The following is a 21,903-nucleotide window of genomic DNA, read 5'->3' as shown; positions in this document are numbered from 1 at the left end:
TCATCCCCAGGGCCTTCTTTAGGAGTGTGACTAGCAGTATTTTGAGCTTTGTGTGGGCACATGGGACTCCGAGAGTGAAGAGGGTTTTCCTGGAGTGAGGGAGGAATAGATGCGGGCTGGCGCTGCCCAACCTTTTGGGGTACTACTGGGCGGCCAATGTGTCAATGGTGCGTAAATGGGTGATTGGGGGGGGGGGGGGGTTGGGGGGGGGGGCGGCTGTGGAAAAGAATGGAGATGGCGTCTTGTAGAGGTACGAGCCTGGGTGCCCTGGTAACGGCGCCGTTGCCGCTCTCTCCTAAGAGGTATATCACGAGCCTGGTGGTGGCGGTGACCCTAAGAATCTGGGGACAGTGGAGACGGCATCGGGGGGAAACAGGGGGCTCGATGGAGGCTCCAATACGTGGAAATCATCGGTTCATCCCGGGGAACACTGATGGGGGATTTAGGGGATGGCAAAGGGTGGGCATCAGTAAATTGAGGGACCTGTTTATTGGCGGGAGGTTTGCAGGCCTGGGGGAACTGGAAGATAAATTTGGGCTCCCCCAAGGGAACATGTTCAGATACTTGCAGGTAAAGGCGTTTGCCAGGCAACAGGTGGAGGAATTTCCTTTGCTGCCCTCGCGGGGGGCGATGGACAGAGTGCTTTTGGGGGTGTGGGTCGGAGAGGGGAAGGTGTCTGACATTTATAAGGTAATGCAGGAGGTGGAGGAGTCGTCAGCGGAGGAGCTGAAGGCTAAATGGGAGGGGGAACTAGGGGAGCAGATAGAGGATGGGACTTGGGCGGATGCCTTGGAGAGGGTCAACTCTTCCTCTTCATGTGCGAGGCTTAGCCTCATCCAATTTAAGGTGCTGCATCGGGCCCATATGTCTGTGACTCGGATGAGTAGGTTATCTGTGGGTGAGGACAGGGGCACCAGGTGTTCGGGGAGCCCAGCGAATCATGCCCATAGGTTCTGGGCATGCCCGGCACTGGAAGAATTCTGGAAGGGGGTGGCGGGGACGGTGTCGAGGGTGGTTGGATCCAGGGTCAAACCAGGTTGGAGACTCGCGATTTTTGGAGTTGCAGCGGAGCCGGGAGTGCAGGAGGTGAAAGAGGCCGGTGTTTTGGCCTTTGCGTCCCTAGTAGCCCGGCGGAGGATCTTGATGCAGTGGAAAGATGCGAGGCCCCCAAGTGTGGAGACCTGGATCAGTGACATGGAGGGATTTATAAAATTGGAGAGGGTCAAATTTGCCCTGAGAGGATCAGTACAAAGGTTCTATAAACGGTGGCAGCCTTTTCTGGACTTTCTGGCTCAAAGATAGGTATCTTGGTCAATAGCAGCAGCAACCTGGGGGGTGGGAAGAGGGTGTTCTTTATTATTGTTTCTATTTTTTCTATGGTTATTTAACTTAATATTGTGTTAATTTAAGTTGTTAATATGTTTTGTTGTTCATTGAGGATAGGCGAATGTTTATGACTGTTATCATTATTGTTATTGTTGGTATTTTATTGTGGTTTGTTGTTATATAAATACAAAATTTTTCAATAAAAATTATTTTTTTTAAAAAGAAATTGATATAAACATCGCAGATTCTGATTGATGCAATTACAAGATAACTCATTTCAACAGAATCGTCTGTTGGACATTACCTTGTCTGTTCAATAGAATGGCAAAACTGCAACTCAAAAATACAAGAGATGATTGACCTACTTGCTTTAATAATAAATATTTCAGCTGATAAACTGGACCAAAACTGCCTTAAAACTAAGGCAATACAAAGTTAATTCTGAGATGGTCCTTCTGATCTGTGGACTCTAGGTGTGATTCTTGGTTGCTGGAGAAATTGTAGTCAGTGCTTGCATAACACGTGTTCATTATAGAATCCCTACTGTGCAGAAGGAGGCCATGCAGCCCATGAAGTCTGCACCAACCCTCTGGAAGAGCACCCTCACCCGAGGCCCAAACATCCTTCCTATGTCTGTAACCCCACCGAGGGACAATTTATCATATTCAATCCATCTTTGGATTGTGGAGGAAATCAGAACACTGTGGTTGTAACCACTGCATTATATATTAGGGTATGTATGGTAAGGCCCTATACTACTGGTACGGGGGTAGTCCCTGCCTGCTGGCTCCGCCCAGTAGGCGGGGTATAAATAGGTGTGCTCCATGTACAGCAGCCATTTCACCAGCTGCTGTAGGAGGCCACACATCTTAGTGCAGGGGTGGGCAAACTTTTCCGTGCAAGGGCCACATTCAGAAATTCACAATTTTAAAGGGCCGCATAGTATATTAAGTAAAATAATTACTTCACCCGGTTATGATTCTGGGCGCCTCATATAGAACATAGAACAGTACAGCACAGAACAGGCCCTTCGGCCCTCAATGTTGTGCCGAGCAATGATCACCCTACTCAAGTCAACGTATCCACCCTATACCAGTAAGTAACCCAACAGCCCCCCCCCCCCCCCCCCCCCCCCCCCATTAACCTTAAAAAAAAAACATTTTTTTTTATTTTTACATTTTGTTTTACATTTTTTTTATTTTTTTTATTTTTATGACTTGGTGGGCCGCATAAATACCTTTGGCGGGCTGCATGCGGCCCGCGGGCCGTAGTTCGCCCACCCCTGTCTTAGTGTAATAAAGCCTCAGTTCTATTCAACTCTTGTCTTTGTGTAATTGATCGTGCATCAAACCCCCAGAGAAAACCTACGCAGACACGGAAAGAAATGTGCAAACTCCACCCAGCCCCAGGTTGGAATCGAACCTGGGTCCATGGCGCTGTGAGGCAGCAGCATTAACCACTGTGCCACCAAGCTGCAGTACGTCATCAAAACAGGTTACAGAGTAGACACCTTGCTCCTGAGCAGTATGTGTTCCAACCTCTCTCTTTCTCTCTCTCTCTCTCAAGTCTAACACATGACTGACTGATGTCAGTGATACATCATCACCTTAATCATACATTCTCTGGAATCTTTTCTACAAGTTAAAATAAAATAAGCATTAAGATACGTAGGGTATTTAGATGTGTAGTGAAAAGTAATTAAAAAATTAAATGGTGAAGCTAGGACACAGTCCAAGGAGAGCAGAGAGAATACTGAAAAAATAGTGCAAGGGTAGAGTTACTGAGGTTTCATTTCTACTTATTTTTTTTATTAACATAATAAAGTTAATCCTATCAATGTGTAGCATATTATTGTAACTTTAGAACTTGTTTCAGCATCAAAGCATGATTCTTGGCTATTCGAGGAGCCTATCCTAAAGATGCCAATAGTCTGAGGATTCATTAATTTGAGGCAATACCCTACCATTATTACGACACAGGTCACACAGCTCTGAATATTATGGCAATGCTAACAAAGGAAAACTTCAAAATCTCATTTGTCTCATCTTCAGCCGTAAATCATAACTAGACTATCAACCAGGAAGAAAGACTAGAATTATTCCAGTTAGTGCACAAATCCTACAGAGAAATATAAACACACAAAAAGTATATTTGGAAAACAAATGTGGTTTTACGGGATTTAGATTTCTAATGATAAACATTAGAAATAAGGTATAGTTTTAGGTGTGTTTACTTTAATGTTTACGTGCCTTGAAGGACAATCCCTGTAATGAACTCCAATTGGCTTTATTGGTTGGCCAATTGGAGTATGAGCTCCCTCAATGGTAGCTCATTGAGGGGGCCCATATAATCACATGTGTAGGCTTTGTGAGCAGTCTTAAGTTGACTGGACTGCTAGCAGCACTGTTTGTAGCTGCTCCTGTAATATCGTTATTGTAAATAAATATTGGTGTGGTGACGGAACTCCTGCCTCCCGTGGATTACTACAATACCCATAGTTAGATTCATGCTGGACAAAAGGTGTTTGTATGTGTAGAGGTTGGTTTCAATTCCGACTGTGATTCGATTGTGCTTAGAGAGGGTTACGGTGTGAAGAATAAATAGAACTAGCAAGTATTGCTTAGCAACTGGGGGCCTTGTAAGAAAACCTTTTTAAGTTTTAGTTTTAGCTGGATATATTGCAATTGAGGATCGGACACAAGGAAGTGAACATCTCTCAACTCTGCCAGAAGAAAGACTAAATAGAACGGAAGGGGCAAAGAGGCAGGATTTCGAGAGTATCAGTTACTGTCCAGATAACCAGGGAATTGGGACAGAAAGGATGTCCAAGACAACTGGAGTTAAGGAAACAGAGACCAGGGTATTTTTCAGTAGAATTCAAGGAAGAGTAAACAAAGTGCTCTGAGTTAAAGAGACAATTGCAAAACCAAATCTAAAGTGGGACCGGGGACTTCAGAGGTAACCCAAACATTTGATGTCATTTCAGTAGGAATATGGGAATTGGGAGTCAAAATAATTGTGAACACTTTCTACAGCAGACAAGTCATAAAAATCCTAAAGGAGGTGGTGTAAAATCCTGGACCGGATTTGTTGTTAAAAGTGGAAACCCCCACGTGACAATCATCTGGGGGATTCTGAGGAGAAATCCACAAACATTCCCTTGAAGTTTAGAGTGGAGAGTGTATTTGACCACAACCATCTTGTGTGTTTAAAGGGGCCTTATGTTACTGAGACCTTTGTAGCTTAAGATATGCTTTGCCATCCGTGTTAACCTTAATATCAGTGTGGAATTGTGAAGCTAAGATGGGGGAGTAAAGGAGGAGTATTGCATTATAATCCAATTTTTCCATGTTGAATAAATGTTTTTTCTTGTTAAAACTAATTAGAGGACTTCCGGTGATGGGGATGTGCCGAGTAGTCGCACATCCCATAAACCCGAAAATAGGCAATTTTACCTGAAATAGCCTGCCAATGCAGTGAAAAAAAGTATCCCTGTACCTAAACCAACACCAACATAAATGGAGTTGCCGAGCAACAACAACTTGAGAGGCTTAAAGGAGATAAGAAATGGGAAAATCCAGGAGAAACAACTGGCTGAGCCGACGGACGCACAAGGCGACAAAACCCATGCCAGAGCGAGAAGGACCGACCCGCTACACAAGGAACGCCCCCTCACCAGAGGGCGGTTGGAGGATATTTCACTCAAGGGAACTGAGAGAACATGGAGAGGAGACAGAAACTGACATTCAGGCAGTGGTCAGGGGGGCAGTCCCGGAAGCTTTGGCGACCATGCAGTTAGCCCTGGACAAGGCGGAGAGGTGACTGGAAGCTCAGGAGGGCACTATAAAGGAACTAGAATAAGCCTCAACAGACCAGAACGACCAGATCGCCGCTCTGGAAAAAACAAGTTGGTCGTGACGCATGGCGTCTGAGGGGAAAGGTAGAGGATTGGGAGAACCGATCAAGGCCCCAAAACCTGCAGTGGGCCTGCCAGAAGGGATCGAAGGCAGGGACCCTACAGACTATGTGGCCCAAATGCTGGGCCAAACCACCAGAAATAGACAGAACCCACTGGTCGCTCCGTCCAAAACCCAAGGCCAGAGAACAACCGAGAATGATAATCGCTAAAATGCAGCGGTATCAAAACCCAGAAAGAATCCTGCACTGGGTGTGACAGACGGAAAACTGTAACTGGGGAGGTCACCAGATCAGGATCTATCAGGACATTGGGGCTGACCTGGCCATGCGTAGGGCAAAGTTCAACAGGGTGAAAGCAACCCTGTGCAAGAGTGGGTGTAAAATTTTGGATTCTGTACCCAGCCAAACTCTGGGTCACATTCCAAAGCAGGGAGTACTTCTTCAAGACTCCTGCCGACGTACACAAATCATCCTGGAGAATGGGCCGGAGAAAGGGCAGCAGGAACAGTGATGAAAAAAACACCCAAAGAGACTTTATTTATTTATTAATTTAACTAACATTCTCGAAGGACAATTTCCGCGGGACTTCATTCTCTCGTTTTGAGGATGGGAAGGTGCACCAGAGGAAGGAAAGAGCGAGGGCAGCAGAAAAGGTGGGAAGAACAGCAGGGAGGGAAAGTAGGCAGCGGGCGATGGGTGGATACATAGCCGAACCCGGAGGGGGGCCACCTCACTAGTGGGAAAGCTAGCACCAGGAAGCATGAGCGATAGATGGGCCGCAGCGCACCTCCCGCACGGGAGAGAGCAACTGACAAAGGGGGATATACGCATCAGCAACAAGGGAACAATGAGGAGAAGGAACGGGGGGACAACAGAGGGGGTGGAAGACAGTGGAGGGCAGAAAGTACCATAGGGGAGAAATAGGAGCAAAAACAGCTAAGGCAGCACATTGGCTAAAACAGGCCATACGTGGTGACTTGGAACTCACGCAAGCAACCACGGTGGACAGTCTCTGAGCAAAGGGAAACCCAGAGTGCAGGGACTCACCCACATGGCTCACACAGAGTTGGCGGCCCTGGACAAAGGGAAAGCCCGAAGAGCAGGGGCCCGACCTCGTGGGGAGATTGGTGACCACAGCCCCGCAGCCATCCTGGACGGCTCGCTAACAAAGGGAAACCCTGGAGTGCAGGGACGCATCCACCAGGTAATCCACCAGGTAATCCTCCATCCATCAGGGGCCTCACGGTAGCATGGTGGTTAGCATCAATTCTTCACAGCTCCAGGGTCCCAGGTTCGATTCCCGGCTGGGTCACTGTCTGTGTGGAGTCTGCACGTCCTCCCCGTGTGTGCGTGGGTTTCCTCCGGGTGCTCCGGTTTCCTCCCACAGTCCAAAGATGTGCGGGTTAGGTGGATTGGCCATGCTAAAATTGCCCGTAATGTAAGGTTAATGGGGGGATTGTTGGGTTACGGGGTTACGGGTATACGGGTTACGTGGGTTTAAATAGGGTGATCATTGCTCGGCACAACATCGAGGGCCGAAGGGCCTGTTCTGTGCTGTACTGTTCTATGTAAGTATGGTTGAACCCAACCATGTCCAGCAAACGACATAACACACGGCGTCACGCCAGCCAAACAGAAACAAGACATAAAAACTAATGAGGGAAGAGGGCACGCCAGAAGACCAGAAGGGGAGGGGTTCAGGAAGAAAAGGGGGGACAGGGAGGCAGGGAACCCAGCTAGAAATGATCGCCCACTGGAGAAAGTAAATCAAGATGCAGTAAACACTGCAAATAACAAAAGTCATCTGATGTAAATTATGAATGCCAACCGATGTGTATATATTTCTTTTTTTTCCTTCTTTTGTTCTTGATGTGGGGTCAGGCTTGCCTTTGTTTTCTACAATATGAATGATCCTTAATAAAAACATTTTTAAAAATCTAATTGGAGGCCCTGTGACTGTTCCTCCACGTTGAAAAAAACGTCAAAGTTACAGTCTTTTGAGCCAGTGTTCCATTCTGGGATCTTCCTGTCCGTTTATAACACCAGCTGGGATCATAACAAGTATTATAACAGTTATTTCAGTTCGTTAAAATAAAATATTTTTCTTCAAAAGGAGGACAATTATATAAACAAGATGGGGATGAAGATGACTGTCAACTGCACACCAGAATTGTAATAATACATATGTTGCACCTCTTTCCTATTCGGTACCATTTAGAAATATTGGTATTATATACATCCACACACCTGCAAGAAGAAGCCTGCTATCCAGCTTGATCACACCAGAGATCTGTTTCTCTGCCCCTTTCTTTCTCAGATTACGCTGCTCTTTTTTCCCAAGTAGAGCTTTTTCTTTGTCCTTTTTCGCTGCTTCGCCTGCAATGAAATCTGGGCATCCTTAGGTTCAGTTAGACTCGTAATATTCTTTCCTTTACCTAGACTACTTAATAATGAAAAATCAAACATTATTTGTGTATTAAAAAGAACACTACATATGATACCAACTATCCCCCACAGACCAGGGGAGAAAACGTGTTGCCTGCTGGGCGGCAGCTTGTGTTTTATCTTTGTACCAGCAGCCTGCTGGAAATGCCACACATTGCTTCTTAAAAACAGAAAAGAGCTGTTCACTGAGCTGGGATCTAATGGGCTTCTCTAATCAGAGTGAATGCTGGCATCCTTTCCGGTCCCACCAATGCAATATGAGTGGCACTGTAGCACAGTGGTCAGAACTGTCGCTTCACAGCTCCAGGGTCCCAGGTTCGATTCCTGGCTTGGGTCACTGTCTGTGCAGAGTGCACGTTCTTCCCATGTCTCCGTGGGATTTCTCTGGGTGCTCCGGTTTCCTCCCACAGTCCAAAGATGTGCAGGTTAGGTGGATTGGCCATGCTAAATTTCCCTTAGTGCCCAAAGGGGTTGCTGGGTTACAGGTATGGGATGGAGGTGTGGGCTTAAATTGGGTGCTCTTTGCAAGGGCCGGTGCAGAATCGATGGGCCAAATGGCCTCCTTCTGCACTGTAAATTCTATGTCTAATTGTCACAAAACTCGCACGGCACTAAAATTATTGAGGACCTTATACTTTTTAACAACAATAACAGTACTTATCCTTTTGGGCAGCCGGTACATGGCAGCAGATAGGCTGTTTAGCTTTTGGATGGAATCTGGCAGATCACCAGATAACTGAATGGAACAAGAGAAAAGAAACCTGTCTCCTTAACACCGGGGAAAGATTTTTTTTAAGCAACTTTACTCCAAATTGTATGTTTACTATTTTACCTTGAAAGTGCATGATCCTTTAACCATTATTGCAAAAAAAAATGGCACACCAAAATTGCAGTGCCACAAAGTAGTAAGAATGGAGAAAGGTTCTTCCCGGAATTTCCAATATAAGTTCCCAGTTTGAGCACTGAGGAAACGACAAAAGTATTTCCCTATAGGGATTGGAGAGGGTGATTCTCTGAAAGTGCCAGTTCCCACCCTATTTGGAGTGACAGTGGTGCCGGAAATGTGTGTTTTCTTCTCTCAGGATCACAGCACATCTACTTCCTCATCACACACTCAACCAATACCACTCATGGTGCAATACTGCTGCAGTCTGCAGCCTCTGACCGCCCGGCTAGAAGAATGGATGGGTCATCATATTGGTAACAGTAGTCTCCCATCATCTCTGCTAAAACATCAGGGAAAGAACTTGCACGCGAGCTAATTAACCTTTTCAGAAAAACACTGTGGGCGGCATTTAACCGCAACATTTCTAAGTTCATTTGTGGCGGGTTTTGCAGGGAGTATTTCCGACGGCTCTGCTGGCAAGTTCCTCAATGCTATAAAACGACACCTTTTTGGGTCCTGGGGAGTTTTTCACCAGTTTACCCAGACTTGGAATTTCTTTCAGCCCTAGGGAGCCGAGAGATCGGGCCGCCATTTTGAAAGGGTACTTTGATCTCTAAGTGAGCTTCCCCCACCCATGGGCAATACACCCTTCACACACATGGGCATTACCCAAACCCTCCCCAAGTGAAGACACCCCGCCTTGAGGTTCTTGGGGGCCCCCTCTTCAGCCTTCCCATGCCCCTTACAGGCCCCCAACAACCCAGATGGCCCTACTTGCCTGTCTTGCACCCCCACCCCCCCCCACCCACCCTTCATACTCCGCCTCCACTTCCTTTCACGGGCATGGCCCTTCTCGGGCCCTGACCATTGGCAGTGCCACCCTGACATCCGAGCACCCATGCACTGGCACCCATGTAGTGCTCCCTCCAGCTTGGCAGTGCCACCTGGGCACCTTGGCATTGACAGTGTGGCAATGTCAAGGTACCGGCTGGGCAGTGCCAATGTGTCCATGTTCTAGGGGGAGGGCCGGGGGCCACCCTACACTATTGCTGGCCACCCAGGGGCCTCCAATGGTCCGGGATACTCCACTAGATCTTGTTCAGTCTGGTCCACATTTGTGTTGACCAGTACTGAACAGTGCGCGGCTGCAGCCTCCCAAGGAAGTAGATCCTGGAGGCTGGTAGATCCCCAGTAAGTCTGCCTGGGTAGATTTAAAACCTATGTAGGCACGAGCCGTTTGGCCACACCCCTTTTAGGTGGGATTTTAATTCCGAAGCCTTGCAGGACTTGGGTACATCCCGCGAGGTGTGAAGGCTGCCGGAAAGCCCGCGAAGGGCCTCCCCCGGATGTACTGGCCACGTTGCTCTCTCGCTCAATCGCAATGCAGCCGGTAGATCACACCCTATGGCTAGAACCTCTAGCCTCCCCAGAGTCGGCTGAAAGGTATACCAGAGAATCCTTCTCGGAACTTCCCAGGTAAACATTTGTACGGAAATTGTCAAGAAGTGCTAAAATCTTCTGTGCAATTGCAGTGCATTGTGAACCATCTAAAAATGTGATTTAAATTGCTAACTTTGGATAGATTCACCAGGTTTACATTAATAGTTAGAAGAAGGTTAGAAGAATGAAAACCTCTTCTAATTTCTGGATAACTATTTTAAACACCTAGATCAATTTCCACACAGGATTCCACCACACCTCCCCACATCCCGACCCCCTAGAGGACACCCCCACACCCTGACCAACCCCACCCAGGACCTACATGATACAACCCCCTGACACCTGTGGGCCTGGCTATCATCCCAGACCCAACTCAGCTGCCCCCCCCCCCCCCCCAACCTATGTTCTGTCACAAATCCCCACCCAATTAGCCTGGACCACCCCCTGATCCAGCTGCCCTCAACCCCCAGACCTGAGGTGACTCTCCCCCCAGCCAGACCCAATCCCCAACCCCATGACCCGATGCCCTAACCCCCTCCCCCACCCCCCCCCCCCACCCCCACCCCTCCACGTTCTCAGCCCTCCCTCAATGTTCAACCTTTCCACCACAATCCAGGAACTCCGATTTCCACCGTCCCATCCCATTCTATCCATTTAACTTCATCATCTGTCGATTTCAACCTGACCTTTAAACTTACCTGCTTCAAAGTAGCTGGTGCAGTAAAAAGGGGGTCATGTCCTCCTTCACTCCGACTCTCCCAACCTTCAATGTTGGGCTTTAGAGACAACTGTTCTGCCTAGATCTTGCCTGGACCGAGTCAGAAGGTCGGGCAAGACAGACGGGGAAGAAATTTGTGGGTACGGTGTGGCAATCGGACGCTGACTGCCACTCTGTAGAAATTACACCCATATATATTACTTGAGTGATAAAAGAATTGGCTAAATATTAGTCAAGCAACAGCCTGATTGTTGCTGACTATAGGTATAATATATTCACCGCATCATACTTTACAGACAATGTCAGGGATTTCATCATCACCATTCCTGTCCCATTAGCAGCACAAATCCAGCAAAGGTGGTAGCACAGTGGTATACAGTCAGGAGAGGTTTCCCCTGGAGTCGACAACATAACCTCAGGACCCCAGTAAGTCGCATGACATCAAGTCAAACATGAGCAAGAAAATCTCCTCTTCCATGTTGAACACCACATGGAGGAAGAACAGAGGGTGACAAGAGCACAGAATGTACTCTGGCTACATTTCAATGTCCATCACCAAGAGTGGCCTGGTGACTCGGTCTTCAGCAGGTGGTGAGGGAACCAACAAGAGGGAAAAAGCTACTCTATCTTGTCCTCACCAACCTACCTGTCACCGATGCATATATGACAGTATAGGTAGACGTGACCACTGCACAAGTTCTTGTGAAGACAAAGTTCCATCTTCACATTGACAATAGCCTCCATCGTGTTGTTAGTGTAGCATGAACACTGTGGTAAATGGAATAAATTAGAAAGAAACCTAGCAATTCAAAACTGAGAATCTATGAAGGACAATGGGATGTCTGCAGCTGCAGAATTGTACTCAACCACAATTTGTAACCTGATTTGATTCCTTGCCTCCATTACAGCTTTAGTCCAAATATGGACCAAAAAAAAGAGCTGAACTCGAGAGGGGAGGCGAGAGTGACAGCCCATGACATCAAAGCAGAACTTGACCACGTATTGCATCTTGGACCCAGGTAAAACTGAAGTCAATGAGAATCTGGGGAAATCTCTCCACTGGCTGGAGCTACCTTGCACAAAGGAAAATGGTTATGGTTGTTGGAAGCTAATCAACTCAGTTCCAGGACATTGCTTCAGGAGTTCCTCAAGATAATGTCCTTGGTCCAACCATCTTCATTCATCATCAATGGCCTTCCTTCCATTATGAGATTAGAATTGGTAATGTTTACTGATGATTGCATAATGTTCAGCTTCATTAACAACTCCTCAGGTGCTGAAACAGTCCATGCTAGTACGTAGCCAGATCTGAGCAACATTTGGGCTTGGCCTGATAAGTGGCAAGCGACATTTGTGCCACACAAATGGCAGCCAATAGCTATCTCCAACAAGGAAAATCCAATGAACAGCTCAGGCATCTGTGGAAATAAACAGAGTTAAGTTCCAGGTCAAGTGAAACCTAGCTAAACTCGCAAAGGCAATGGTGGGTACCCTGTGGCCCAGAGGCCACATGCGACAACCTATCTGGGTTCTGAGTGTGGCCCACAAGACATTTTGTTGACTGTTGCCTCGGTGCAGGGTTGCTACATTCTGCTGATTTCCATCCATCTAGCTTTTTTCTTACCGGTATGGCTGGTTTAGCACAGTGGGCTAAATACCTGGCTTGTAAAGCAGACGAAGGCCAGCAGCGCGGGTTCAATTCCCGTACCAGCCTCCCCGAACCGGGGCTGGAATGTGGCGACTAGGGGCTTGTCACAGTAGCTTCATTTGAAGCCTACTTGTGACAATAAGCGTTTTTCATTAAGTAATATGCATGTAAAGCAAGGGCAAGTGAAGTGAGGTGCGTGCACACAACATTGACTGTGGGAGCCAATGCGCTCCCTCTGCATTGAAAGTATAAGTATTTATTTTGTTTTTACCATTTGTAGTTGATGATAGTTCTATTAACATATAAATCATGAAGTATTTTCTATAACTCGTTATGAAATATTCGGCATGTATTAAAGTATCCAATCTTATTCATGGGGTCATGGTTAGTGAACAAACCCAATTTCAATTTTGCAGCCCAGTGAGATGAAGGAGGGCCACTCATGCAGCCCTCACTAGCCTAGGCTGCTCACAACTACACTGAGGTAATTACATCTGTCTGGTGAAGCATAGGTTCCTCCTGTACTCCTTTCCAGAAACACCCAAGAAAGTTGATTTTCTCATATGGGTTGGGTAGGGCCTTCTACAAACAACCCAGCTTGCTACTTCTCTTCCTCTAACTGTTCATCCAGCCAAGGGGCATATGCAAAATGACAATCCATTATAAGTTGAGGCAGTGGGCGGGGGGGTCAGTGGAGGTGAAGGAGGCGGGGGAGGGGGGGGGGGGTTTCTCTGATCTGCAGAACTAGGCCAATGCCTCGGTGAACTGAGGCGGGCCTCTTAACCTGGTCTCCTCTGCATCAGCCCGTCTCAGACCTATTGCGGGAGATGGCGGGCCCAACCCCAGGCCACCCTGCCCTACGGGAAATGAAAATCTCACTGGTTGGCACTGTCAGGATGGAGGCGGGATTGCCATGTTGAGAAAATTCCCAACTCCCAATTCTTGCCTCCATGGTGAAAATACGTCTTCAGCTCGCTAAATTTACTATTCTTCACTTACCTTGGGATCAGCAAAAAGGATGAACATGTTTGAAAGGTACGCAAGGTAAAAACAATTAAAGTCAGACAAAAATTGTAACAGCCACAGAATGTAACTTGGCCAAATTATGTAGTCTGAAGCAAAGACTTAAACCAAGGCAATAATGTTCATCCAAAGATACAAAATGGAATTACAATCCATTTGTAAATGGAGGTATGAAAACGGCCATAGCATTCCCATACCAGCCTCCCCGAACAGGCGCCGGAATGTGGCGACCAGGGGCTTTTCACAGTAACTTCACTGAAGCCTACTTGTGACAATAAGCGATTTTCATTTCATTTCATTTCATAAGTTAAGTGTTCTTAATGTTCGATAAACTGGTTGTTCTGTGGTCATTGTTAATATCATTACAATCCTTTGATCTTATTGATTTAAAATCGATCTATTATTCCCTTTAATGTGTGTCGTGCTAAACCTGCTAAGGTAATTATCCTAATGTATTAAATTTGAAATGTAGTATTAGATAAACTGTTGTTTGACACACTGCTGTTTAATTTGTCAGTCAAAGCTGTTAACTTTATATTAAAAAAACCCTCAGTGAAACCAGGGTCTCAACTAAAGCTGAGCCACACAAAAATATAATAATTTGTGTTGAGAAGCAGAAAGGCTGTTCATCTCTCATTGGATATGTTTTCATTTGTTGAGATCATGATGTTTTCTAAAAAGGATCTTTCCTTGAGGGAATTAACCGAGCTTCAGAAACAACTGTTTTCTCTTTTGAACAGGATGTTTCAATTGTCCTGTGGCTTGTTTAACATAAAAGTGAGGATGTGTGCACTTTCAACGGCACAGTTTATTTGTTACTGCCAAACAATTTCCAAACTCCGTGGGGATTTCTTTATCCAACTAATGCAAAACGCCCAGCATTTCAGATCCCAATTTTAATAAAGTAATGAAAGAAATACATCCCCCCTTTAACTCTTTTCTTTTTAAGTCAGCTTGCATTTCTCTTTGCATTTTGACAATCAATTAACATCCCTTTGAGTTTAGCAGCTTACTATACTGTCATTCTTTGGATATTATTAGAGATTTTCATAACATATTTCATGTTGTATTTCCGTTAGAAGGCTTTCTGACCCACCACTCACTCACTTGCTTCCTGCCTTTAAGGTGATGCATCGCATGGGAGTACTATCTTCTTACAACCACTGAACATCCACCCGATAACCAAGATAAACCACCTCGTTTGCATGGAAGGTGCACTTTTTCTAAGCGCACTCCCGCCTCTTGAAATCTCTTCAAAACTTTGTCCAAATAGGCCAGATGTTCTTCTTCAATGGATCCCGTTATTAAAATGTTGACCAAATAAAAGACAACCCTAGGCAAACCCTGCAGCCAACTCTCCATAGTTCGCTGGAAGATGGCACAAGCAGATGAACTTCCAAACGGTAGACGTGTATATTGGTATAACCCCTTATGAGTATTTATAGTTAAATATCCTCTTGAAGTATCGTCCAGTTCTGTTAGGAAGCGTGGCTCATATACAATGTCCAATCCCCAGCCAACTTGGCATGTAGATCCTCTATTTTGGGGATGAGGTCATATCTGGTTTTGCAGCTTGATTTACCGTCAGCTTGTAATCTCTGCAGATATGGATGGTCTTGTCTGGTTTGTCTACTAGGATAATGGGTGCTGTCCACTCTGCAAATTGTACAGGCCTGATGATGCCCATGTCTTCCACTTGTTTTAGTTCTGTCTCTACCTTCTCTAATGTGTAGGTAACAGATCTTGCCCTAAAAATCTTGAGGTGACTTCCGGGTCCACGTGGGTTTTTGCTTCCAATCCTTTGATCTTTCCCAATTCTGCCTGGAACACGTCTTGGTATTTTGTTATGACTTTGTGCAGATGCCCCTCTTTCAATTTAAAAATTCCAGCCAATTCAACTTGATCGCCTGGAGCCAGTCGGCCCCATGAAATTCAGTCCTTATCAATTATCAACGGTAGCTTTGCAAATTACTGTCTATAACTCACAGGAGTCATGGTCACCCATGCTAGTTTTATAGCCTCTCTGGTATATGTGGCCAGTCTAGTTGCAGTATCCCTCAACCTCAGGGATTGAACCTCTTCTTTGAGTTATCGGTAGATCTGTTCGCTCACGACAGTGACTGATGCCCCCATGTCTACTTCCATCTTAAGTTGCTGGCCGTTCATTAACAACACCACTGTGATGGAGGGCTGCATTCACATTATTCAGCAAGAAAATGTCCCATTCACCAGCTGGGCAATCCTTTGTACTATACACTGGAACTGGATTAATTACTCTGTTGGTACTGGGCAGCCCCTCCTTGTTTTTACACTTGTGCCTCAAATATCCTTTTCTTCTGCACATGCAGCACTCTGCTTCTCTAAATCTCCACGTTTCTGGGGAGTGATTTCCCTCCCACCAATGACGCTATTATTTTTAGGCTGTTGTTGAAATCTACTTTACTTTGTGGCTCTTCTGGCTTCTGCATTACTCTCTCTACTTAAACCGGTGCCTTCACTCGTGGCACCACTGCTGCTTGCAGCTTCCCGCCCTAACTGGTGGACTTAGTCATTCTGTACACTTTGCAGCTCCTGAGCATCAATCTCGGCGCTTGCTATCACTGGTGCCATTTCCAACACCTTTTTAAAAGTTAATCCTAATTCAGCTGACAAAGTTCTCTGTATGGAATGATAGCATTTACAATGCAGAAGGAGGCCATTCAGCCCATCGAGTCTGCACCAGCCCACGGAAAGAGCACCCTACTCAAGCTCACGCCTAAACCCTATCTCTCTAACCCAGTAACCCCACCTAACCTTTTGGATACTAAGGGACAATTTAGTATGGCCAATTCGCCTAACTTACACATCTTTGGACTGTGGGAGGAAACCGGAGCACCCGGAGGAAACCCATGCAGACAAGAGAATAGGTGCAGACTCTACACAGACAGTAACCCAAGCCGGGAATGGAACCCAGGTCCCTGGTACTGTGTAGTAATAGTGCTAACTATCGTGCTACCATGTCGCCCAGCTGCATTGTTTACACCACATTTCACAGTAACTTCATTGCAGTGTAATGTAAGCCAACTTGTGACACTAATAAAGATTATTATTATCTCTTAATATATCATTCAATGTTGACCCAAAATCACAGTGATCCACAATTTGGTTTAGCCTTGCTACAAAGACTGCACTGGTCTCCCTTGGGCTTCTCACCGTGGAGTTAAATTTGTACCTTGTAATATTACTGAGGGTTTCGTGCCAGTTCAACAAGCTCTGCAAATGTCTGTGCCGGGAGCAACTGAGGATGTGAAACTTCAGATCGTGTTATACGTCTGGATCCCACATGCAGTCAGCAATATAACTTTCTTATCATCCTCTCTTTCTATTTCATTAGCACAGAAAAAATATTCCCAGTCTTCTGTAGCAGCATCGAAAGCTTCTAATTTTCTGAAGAGAGGCATGACTACTTTTTGTTTTTTCACAGGTTAGACTCGATTGGACTTGTGCTAAAACTCTTGCAACTGAACTTTCCTTCAAAGTTCTTTTCTCATTGCAATCTGAGTCACTGTTGTTCTCCTTGTCGCCAGTGTAGTAAATACAATAACTGGCAACCACCGGTTAGCTAACTAACAACAACAGGGATATTATCAATACCAACTATATACAGAGCACTATAATCAATACCTTCCTTCTCAGCACTGGAATCACCAAGGAGACTGGCAGAAATAGTCCACACTCTGCACAGAGATCCCGCCCTCATTCCCCAGTGGACAATCAGGTCACATGACCCTACCAATTCACACCCCCTCCACCTTCAAGGGGCTAGCTATTACTTTAGTAAAAATGTAATAAAGAATCCTCTGGGAAAGGGTAATCGTAATACTATAAAATTCCATGTTAAATCTGAGTGTGGCATGGTTAAATCTAAAACCAGGCTTTTAAACTTAAAGTCAGTTACGAAGGCAAGAGAGCTTATTATTTCATAGGATGTGGGTGTCGCTGGTTAGGTGAGTGATGTACCATCAATTGGACTCGAGACACGATGAAGATCCAAACTGTGGCTTTAATTAGCTAGTTGTTAGCCCGGTGGTCGACTACAGAGAAAGGCCGACCGCCGGGAACTCTGGGTACTTATACCCCACCTCAGAGGCGGGGTCTACTTGCCTCGCGACCAATTGGTGAGCAGTCACATGACTAGTCCCAGCCAATCGGACGAGAGGCACATGACCAGCCAGAGCCAATGGGAAACCAATGCTCTGCACCAATGGCAGTGCTCACATTCATACCACCACATTCACCCCTTGTGGAGAAAGAAGGTGGGGGGGGTGTGTAAGTGGAAGAGAGAGGGGGGAGGGGGTCCGAGGACTGGTGGTATGAGCAGCGAAAATCGAGAAAGGTAGGCTGCCCACTGGCTCATGGCAAAAAAACCATACTACTACTACTAACTTAAGATGCAACAGAATAACAACAAAGTCCAAAAAAAAAATGTCCCATGGTCGCATCAGATGGACACGATCAGCCTGTCGGGTGTCCATGGTGTTCTGGAGGACCGTCGCAATGGAGCTGGTGACATCGGGCTGATGGTCGTCCTTGCCTCCGGGAGCATCAGTCGTAGATGTGTCTCCGTACCCCGGGCCAGTGGTGGTGACGCTGTAATCGGGGGAGAGGGGGCATGTGCGCTGGGTCGTGGGGCCGCGGGGGGAATTGGAGTTGGGGGGGAGGTGTTGATGTAGGGGGAGAAGGCCGCACGCCGGCGGGTGCCAGGTCCCGAAGCGAGACCGTATCCTGCCGACCGTCGGGATACTCCACGTACGCATACTGCGGGTTGGCGTGGAGTAACTGGACTCGCTCAACCAACGGGTCGGACTTGTGCACCCGCACATGCTTCCGGAGCAAGATGAGCCCGGGGTGGCCAGCCAGGTCGGAAGAGGGGATCCTGAGGACGACTTCCTGGGGAAAACAAGAAGACGTTCATGAGGTGTTTGATTAGTGGTGGTACAGAGGAGAGACCGGATTGAATGCAGGGCGTCGGGGATGACCTCTTGCCAACGGGGGATAGGGAGATCTCTGGACCGTAGGGCCAGCAGGATGGTCTTCCAAATGGTGCCATTCTCCCGCTCGACCTGACCGTTACCCCGGGGGTTATAACTGGTCGTCCTGCTAGAGGCTATGCCCCTGCTGAGCAGGAATTGACGCAGTTCGTCACTCATAAAGGAGGACCCCCGGTCGCTGTGGATGTACGCGGGGTAACCGAACAGGGAGAAGATGGATAGGAGGGCCTTTATGACGGTTGTTGTGGTCATGTCGGGACAGGGGATGGCGAAAGGGAAGCGGGAGTATTCGTCAATAACACTCAAGAAATATGTGTTATGGTTGTTGAGGGGAGGGGACCCTTGAAGTCTATACTGAGACGTTCAAAGGGGCTGGATGCCTTGATCAGATGCGCTCGTTTGGGGCGGTAGAAGTGCGGTTTGCACTCGGCGCAGACCCCCAGGATGTTGCTGCTGGGGGTGGGGGTATGGTTTCAGAAATGGTAATGTCATTGAATGTCGAAGGGAGATGGTTAGGTTATCTCATGTTGGAGAAAGGTGCGAATTGGCATCCGTAGATTGTGAAACTCGATCAAACGTTAAAGACAATGAGGATGAATGACATTTAAAGGAATACTGTAATCAAACATTTTAGTCATTGAGCTTCAGAATGCCGATGTTGCTTGTATGCGTACTCACTGGGAACATGAGTCCCAGCTTATTGTTGACTCCATCGGCACAGCACCTTCCCCCATCGATTAAAGTCAACGGTGAAAAATGTGAACCATTTGATATGCCTTGGAAGCCTCCTCTTGACGAAGGCAGACATGGATGACAAAATTCAGGCAGCACGGTGGTGCAGTGGGTTAGCCCTGTGCCTCACGGCGCCGAGGTCCCAGGTTCGATCCCGGCTCTGGGTCACTGTCCGTGTGGAGTTTGCACATTCTCCCCGTGTTTGCGTGGGTTTTGCCCCCACAACCCAAAGATGTGCAGTGTAGGTGGATTGGCGATGCTAAATTGCCCCTTAATTGGAAAAATGAATTGGGTACTCTAAATTTAAAAAAAATGGATGACAAAATTTATGATTTTCTCCAATTGCCAGCTCAAACTTTGGCTGACGGAGGAAAAGAGCATTTGAAGACCAGAATCTCAAACCTGAAACCAAGTCATGGTTATCAGTGATCCTGTGGTCCTATATGCTTCACACAACCTATAAGCAGGCACCTCACAGCACTGCAGAAGTACCATCAGCGCTGCCTTCGCAGGATCTTCCAAATCAATGGGCAAGAAAGGTGCTCCAACAGCAGAGTCATCCTTCAAGCCAACATGCCCAGAATCGAGCCAATAATCACTCTAAACCAGCTCCTATGGGCACGCTTGTCATTCATACACCTGATAGCAGACTCCTGAAGTAACAGTTCTACTCAGAATTTGGTCACATCAGGAGACTCTCAGGAGGATATCAGAAATGCTTCAGGGATGTCCTCAAAGTATCGCCTGAAGTCAGCAACATCCCCAACCTATGAAAATCCCGGTTTGTGGCCAGCCAGAATGGAATGGGAAGGCATTGGTTGGGAGCGTGCAGGTGCAAAGTCAAGGGTCAGAGAGGTTGAACAAACCTCAAGTCCTCATCTCATCTGCCCAACCCTTGGAGCACTAATTGCCTCGCGTGAGGCAAATTGGCTGATCATGCACTGGACTTATCAGCCACCTCAGATCACATCGAACCAGAGTGGAAGCAAATCATCCTCTGCCCTAGGGACAACGCAAGTAGATTTCAAAATTCTTCATTAATATTATTTATTTCCTTGAGGACAAAAAAAGTCTCCACTCCGAATCTGGTATAACCAGAGCTCATGAGAGAAGTAATTAACAATATTACATTACAAAAAAATTACAATGTTGCCAAAAGAATTGGGATTGGGAAGGTTTTAAGAATTAGCAGAGGATATCCAAGAAATTAATAAACTGGGAGAAAACAGAGTGCGAGCAAAAACAAGCAAGTAATATAGAAATAGTTGCAAATGTTTTTATATGTAAAATGGAAGAGATTACTGAAGGTAAACATGGGTGCTTCAGGAGATATTGTAATGGGGAATAGAGAAATGGCAGAAGCGTTAAATAAATATTTTGTTCCTGTATTCACGGTAGAACACACAAACAACGAACCGTGAATGTGGGACATCAAGGGTGGAATTCTCCGCTCCCCACGTGGCGTGGGAGAATCGTGGGAGGGCCTCCCGACATTTTTTAAGCCCCCCCCTGGCCCCGCGATTCTCCCCCCCCCCCCCCCCCGGAAAGATCGCCGCTCAACGTTTTTCACGGCGAACGGCGATTCCCCGTGCCCGATGGGCCGGGCGGCTGGTCCTTCACGCCCGTTTCACCACGGCAGCAACCACACCTGGTCGCTGCATTTGTGAAACGGGCGCCGGATGCCCGTTTGGGGCATCCAGGGGCCCGATTGGGACGGGAGCACCGCGACTGTGCTCCGGAGGGGACAGGCCCGCGATCGGTTCCCACCGATCGTCGGGCCTGCGTCCAAAAGGGACGCACTCTTTCCCCTCCGCCGCCCGGCAAGATCAAGCCGCCACGTCTTGCCAAGCGGCGGTGGAGAAAGACGGCATCGCGCATGCGCGGGTTCGCATCGTTTGCGTGCTGGTGTCATCCGCGAAGCGCCGTTCGGGCGTCATTTCCAGCAGCCGAGGTCGCGACTGGGAACGACGGGGGCCCGCTCCTAGCCCCCCGGGTGGGGGTGAATTAGGTGCGGGGAGCAGGCCGCGAGGCCGTCGTGAACCTCGGCTGAGTTCACGACGTCCTCCGCGATTTTTGGAGCCGGTGGAGAATACCGCCCCAAGGGTCCAACAAACTTTTGTTTCAAAAATATTTTTATTGAACATTTTTTACATCTTATATTTTATAAAACAAATAAACATCCCAAAAGAACACCCCCAACTCACTTCCCACTGCCCCCCAAACATCTGACAGTGACCAGTTCCTTGAAATACGTGACAAATAGTGCCATCTTATATAAAACCTCCCAATCGAACCTCTCAGCAGATATTTAATTTTTTCAAGGTACAAAAACTCCATGACATCCCCCAGCCACGTCGAGGCACTGGATGGAGAAGCTGACCTCCACTCCAACAGAAACTGCCTGCGAGCAATCAGCGAGGCGAAGGCTAAGACATATGCCCCCACCCCGCCCCATCTGCAGCTCCGGCCAATCTGACACCCCAAACATTGCCCGTAGGAGACCAGGCTCTAATTCCATTTGGAAGATCTCTGACATAAAAATATAAATATAAAATAGCTTATTGTCACGAGTAGGCTTCAATGAAGTTACTGTGAAAAGCCCCTAGTCGCCACATTCCGGCGCCTGTCCGGGGAGGCTGGTACGGGAATCGAACCGTGCTGCTGGCCTGCCTTGGTCTGCTTTCAAAGCCAGCGATTTAGCCCAGTGAGCTAAACCAGCCCCTGACATGGTGCTGAA

At 47.1% G+C, this 21,903-nt stretch overlaps 1 protein-coding gene across 3 annotated transcripts in view; it reads right to left on the bottom strand.

Annotated features, from left to right (window-relative positions):
• Positions 1-21,903, bottom strand: part of cfap92 (cilia and flagella associated protein 92 (putative)) — a 161,903-nt gene that overhangs the window by 94,560 nt on the left and 45,440 nt on the right. Inside the window, exon 5 of one of the 3 annotated variants that reach the window (XM_038812705.1) lies at positions 7,492-7,632. The exons of 1 other annotated variant lie outside the window; for it this stretch is intronic. In XM_038812705.1, the coding sequence (XP_038668633.1) occupies positions 7,492-7,632 (141 nt within the window). The remainder of the gene's footprint in view (positions 1-7,491; positions 7,633-21,903) is intronic. One more of the 3 variants, XM_038812706.1, reaches the window with a different exon arrangement.

The sequence above is a fragment of the Scyliorhinus canicula genome, chromosome 11 (genome assembly GCF_902713615.1).
Source record: "Scyliorhinus canicula chromosome 11, sScyCan1.1, whole genome shotgun sequence".
Taxonomy (NCBI): Eukaryota; Metazoa; Chordata; class Chondrichthyes; order Carcharhiniformes; family Scyliorhinidae; genus Scyliorhinus; species Scyliorhinus canicula.
This window is presented reverse-complemented; position numbering and strand designations above follow the sequence as displayed.